The sequence below is a fragment of the Rhododendron vialii genome, chromosome 1a, assembly GCF_030253575.1.
Source record: "Rhododendron vialii isolate Sample 1 chromosome 1a, ASM3025357v1".
NCBI lineage: Eukaryota > Viridiplantae > Streptophyta > Magnoliopsida > Ericales > Ericaceae > Rhododendron > Rhododendron vialii.
Window position 1 is genome coordinate 43,251,729 of NC_080557.1, and position 5,168 is coordinate 43,256,896.

The window sequence follows — 5,168 nt, forward strand, 5'->3', positions numbered from 1 at the left end:
AATTAAACTTGGATTTGTTCACTAACTATGTCATGAGGATACAAACTGCTTAGCTTTCTGTTATATCCACCACTCCCTCAAGACTAGGATTTTCATTTAAAACCAACTTTCAATAAAGTATTTTTAACGATTTTTTTGAATAACTCAAAGGTGTCCGGACTAGTTTACTTGCACTTCAACTCATTCCTGGAAGATTTATCCTACCATTCACTAGCAGAGCCCAATTAAAGCCAGGATGGACCGGTCCCACGAGACTTGATAGCACTAATGAGGTTTTGAACTTGAAACTAAAGCGGGAGCAAATCTCAAAATCTTAGCCCTTGACCATCAGACCAATCTGGAGTTATTTCGAAGGGGATTGGGGATTCCTATAGGGCGGCCGATCCGGCCGTCCTTTTTGGCACTGACGGCTCGGATTTAATCCAAACTCCTATTGAGTCGAGCTGTCCATTGTGTAAATTAAAATCCAAATCGTCTATTACCGAGATAGACAACCCGAATGCACCTTACAGGGACTGTAGGGCACCCCGCCCTACAGGATACCCAGATCCTTTGGAAGGACTTGAAAGTACATGCAAAAGCAAGATTAGTTGGCTCTGTTTCACTTCATGAGCATGTCACCGTCATCGCATTGACCTCTGTGCTGCATGTGTGTGGAAAAGTTTAAACTTGTTTGGTCACGTTTGCTAGGATTTGTTGTGATTAATCCACTATATGGTTGGCCCAACCTCAGTTTCTGACCATCAACCCTTAAGTCCCATTTTTGAGAAAAAAAGGGAGCAATTTTACGAACACAATTTTGCACAACTCCGAACGCAACTGCATCCAGAATCACTCAATGTATGTCGGGTAACATAAATTGGACGGCTCCAAACATGTTTGTGTTTAGAGTTTTTGTTTTAAAGTTGTGTTCCTACACTTTTTGGCAAAAAAAAAAAAGAGAGAAGGGAAAATCTTGTTTACAGAGCTCAATCTCGGCCGTCCAAAAGTGTTTTGAACGATCCGGATTAAAAACAATCTATTAACGGTAATAGATAATTTATTTTATCTATTACCATTAATAAATTATTTTTAATTTGGCTCATCCAATGCCGAAATAAACGGCTGAAATCGCTCAGCTCCGTAAAGAGGCACTTTACAGCGACTCCGTAAATAAGTATATCTCAAAAAAAAAAAAAAGGGGTGGGACCAAGAATCCCTTATTTCACTCGGCTTTGAAAAGCATAACTTGGCTTTGAAAAGCATCTAAGTCGATACATAAACTGCTTTGTGTAATACACAAGAAATAAAATTCAAGTGGCTTCCTGGATTTACATTTCAACGTACAAGTACTTACCATATCCACCTAACGAACTAAAACGACTTTTCAGCCGTGACCCTTCGTCTTTATAAGGCTGTGTTAATTGACACATTCTTGTAAACAAGCCCAAGTACAGTATACAGCCATAAAGTACAGGATAAGATTTTAGAGAGAGAGAGCGGGGGAGAGAGAGAAAACAATGGCGCCGTGGATTCGGGTGTTGGTCATGGTGGCTTTTCTATACCCGATATTAGCGGAATGCAGGATTCGACATTACAAGTTCAACGTAAGTTCGTGCATGGTCCAAGATAGAGTCATGACCGGTTCGCTGAGCGGGAGGGAGAACTTGTTTCGAACTCTTCTAAGACTCGTTTACAGCATGTCATGCTCATTCGTTTTTTTAAAGAAATTTAGCTTTATTGGTTCGTTTGAAATGGAAAATCTGAACTGTAAAATTTCTACCACAGCAGTGTTCTAGTTGACTAAAAGAACTTTTTTTTTGTTCATTCTGAAAATCAATTATGCCACCAAATATATGCTTTTCGTAATTTATTGTAGACTTTTTTAAACAGATTCTAATTAGCCAAATTAACATAAATTGTCTAAAACAATAAAAGAGTCTTATGACCAGTTTATTGGTGGCTAATGTGTGCAGGTGGTGTTGAAAAATACGACGAGGCTATGTGCATCTAAGCCCATTGTGACTGTTAACGGGCGGTTCCCCGGTCCAACTCTGTACGCAAGGGAGGACGATACCGTGCTTGTGAAGGTCGTCAATCATGTCCAATACAATCTCAGCATTCACTGGTAAATACTTACAACATGTTGTATGCTACGAATTAATCCTGCTACTCTGTATGTGAATCGCAATGTTTTTTGTTTTTAAATTTCACCGTTTTTATACTTGTTTGGTGATCGTAGGCATGGGATAAGGCAATTGCGGACTGGTTGGGCCGATGGGCCGGCATACATAACACAATGCCCAATTCAACCCAGGCAACAGTATGTTTACAACTTCACCATCACTGGGCAAAGGGGCACTCTTTTATGGCATGCCCATATCCTCTGGCTCAGGGCCACTGTTCATGGCGGCATCGTCATCTTGCCCAAGCCTGGTGTTCCGTACCCATTCCCAAAACCTGACAAAGAAGTGGTGGTTGTATTGGGTAAGCTCGACCCCAAACTTTACAAGTCTTTTTCCTCCAGATTAGTCGCGCCTTTAAGGTCATTTTTTTTTTCCCAAAAAGTTACTTAACAGATGAATACGATCCGATCTGTATGTAGGTGAATGGTGGAAATCGGATGTTGAAGCCGTGATCAACGAAGCTAAGAAATCAGGGCAGGCCCCAAATATTTCTGATGCTCACACCATCAATGGCCATCCAGGACCTGTCAAAAACTGCTTATCACAAGGTAAAAACCAACATGGCTATTTAAGGCCTTGTTTGAAATATATTAGCAAACTGAACATCTCACTTAGCTAAAGATGGTTTCTTGAGCACGTTTTTTTTTTTTTTGTCGTTCTCAGGATCGACGTCTAGATTGTCAGTGGAACCAAGCAAGACGTATATGTTGAGAATCATCAACGCTGCACTAAATGAGGAGCTCTTTTTCAAGATCGCCGGCCACCAGCTCACGGTGGTGGAAGTTGACGCCACTTATGTCAAACCATTCACAACGGACACAATCCTCGTAGCCCCAGGCCAAACCACAAACGTTATCCTAACAGCCAACCTTAGTCCGGGCAAGTACTTGGTTGCGGCTTCACCTTTCAATGACGCACCGGCCATTGCAGTTGACAACAAAACTGCCACCGCCATATTACACTATTCCGGCCGCCTATCCACCGCTGCCACTAAACTCACCGCCCTGCCTCCCAAAAACGCCACCCCTGTCGCCACAAACTTCACCAACCTCCTCAGGAGCCTAAACTCAAAACAATTTCCGGCCAACGTCCCTTTAATGGTTGATCATAGCCTGTTTTTCACGATTGGTCTTGGCGTCAACCCTTGTTCCACTTGTGTTAATGGGAGCAGAGTGGTGGCAGATATGAATAATGTCACTTTTGTTATGCCCAAAATCGCCCTACTTCAAGCGCATGTCTTTAACATAAAGGGCGTTTTCACCGACGATTTTCCTGGAAATCCGTTGATAGCATACAATTATACGGGCACTCAACCGACGAATTTGAGGACGAGGAAAGGGACAAGGCTGTACAGGCTTGCCTATAATTCTACTGTGCAGCTAGTGTTGCAGGACACTGGGATGCTTACCCCCGAAAACCATCCAATTCATCTCCATGGCTTCAATTTCTTTGTTGTTGGAAGGGGAATAGGAAATTTCAATCCAAAAACGGATCCGAAGAGTTTTAATCTTGTTGATCCTGTCGAAAGGAACACGATCGGAGTCCCATCTGGTGGGTGGACAGCCATCCGATTCAGGGCCGATAACCCAGGTAATCCTTTAAGCATTTCAATAGGTCAGGAATCCCTTGTCTTCACAAACTTCATTTGTTTTGCCTATTTTTGCTGCTTCGATTCAATGCGCCAGTTGGCTAGGGTTCTTTCACCGGAAAAAGTCTATGTTTTTTTCTTTCTTGATCGGCTAAAGTCAGTATTGTTAGGATAGTTAGATTAACACAAAGTCTATCAAATTTGTAGTAATATGTTCAGATTTCGAAATACACAAATCCCAACCCCGCGATAAACGTTGAAGACGGGTTTTTTTTTCCTAATTAATTAATCTTTTTTTTTTTTTTTGCAGGGGTTTGGTTCATGCATTGTCATCTGGAGGTGCACACAACATGGGGGCTTAAAATGGCATTTTTAGTTGACAATGGCAAAGGCCCAAATGAGTCTGTCTTGCCACCTCCAAGCGACCTTCCCAAGTGTTAACAGTGAATTCCCATTTTGCCAATATACATAAAAATCTCATCCAATCTGTATCACTCAGGCCCACATTTGCAAGGGATTTTGCTTCATAAAAAACTAGAAGAAAAGAAGGGAACAGAGGAAACAGAGTTTCCTTTAGGTAGGCAAACTAGCTGCTTAGAGTTTATAATAAAACCAGCCCCAACTATTATGGTTTTATTGTTTTGTCATGGGCTATTTGTTGAGTGTATGTATTCAATAATTCCATAGTGTATTGCTAATTTAAATTTGCCAAGGATTTTCAAGAACACGGAACTGGGAATCCTGTAGTGCACTGCAGGGGTGAGTGGCACAATTCAAGCCGTTCAAAAGTTTAAACGACTGTAAATGCATTGGAACAAAGGTTGATTTGGTTTGCCTCTGTTTCCTTTCGCCAGTTAATTGGATGTTCTTTTGATTCATGTTAAATAATAACTACTAGCAGTAGTAGACATAGTATTCTATCTGGTCATGTGAATAACTTTATACTTTTATGCACATGGACAATGTTCGATTCTCGTAAGCACTTATCCCTCTTCCCAAGTCTCCCTAGGATAGAGTAAATTAAGTTTAACGAATGACAAAAAAAAAAACAGCTTTATAAGACGGTGGAAAATGACTGGTAATGTGAAGTTCTGAGGTTAGATATTTGTATTTTTAATAAAGTCTTATTAACAAATCAGGTTGTTCAATTTCAAGATCGTAATTAACTCTTTAAAAGCTCGTTTGTGATCGATTTGAAACTCAAACAAGCTAAAGTTTGAACTTTGTTTTTGAAACTTAAACAAACTAAGTTTGAACTTTTTTTTGGAGCTCGTTAATTTTCAAATCAAGCTTAAACAAGTTACTATTTGTCAACCCGTTCATCTTTTGATGAGTGCATCTATTCGAGAAATACTCGATTAAAACTCTTTTGAAATCAGCTTTTCATTTAAACGTATTTTTAATATATACTTGTT

General features: G+C 40.3%; 1 protein-coding gene across 1 annotated transcript; it reads left to right on the plus strand.

Annotated features, from left to right (window-relative positions):
- The first annotated feature begins 1,237 nt into the window (after positions 1-1,237).
- Positions 1,238-4,586, plus strand: LOC131317011 (laccase-4-like). The gene is made up of 6 exons (XM_058346597.1): positions 1,238-1,586; positions 1,956-2,107; positions 2,222-2,466; positions 2,585-2,713; positions 2,829-3,755; positions 4,064-4,586. The coding sequence occupies exons 1-6, from the start codon at positions 1,500-1,502 to the stop codon at positions 4,192-4,194; spliced, it is 1,671 nt and encodes a 556-aa protein (XP_058202580.1). The 5' UTR covers positions 1,238-1,499; the 3' UTR covers positions 4,195-4,586.
- The last annotated feature ends 582 nt before the right edge of the window (positions 4,587-5,168 follow it).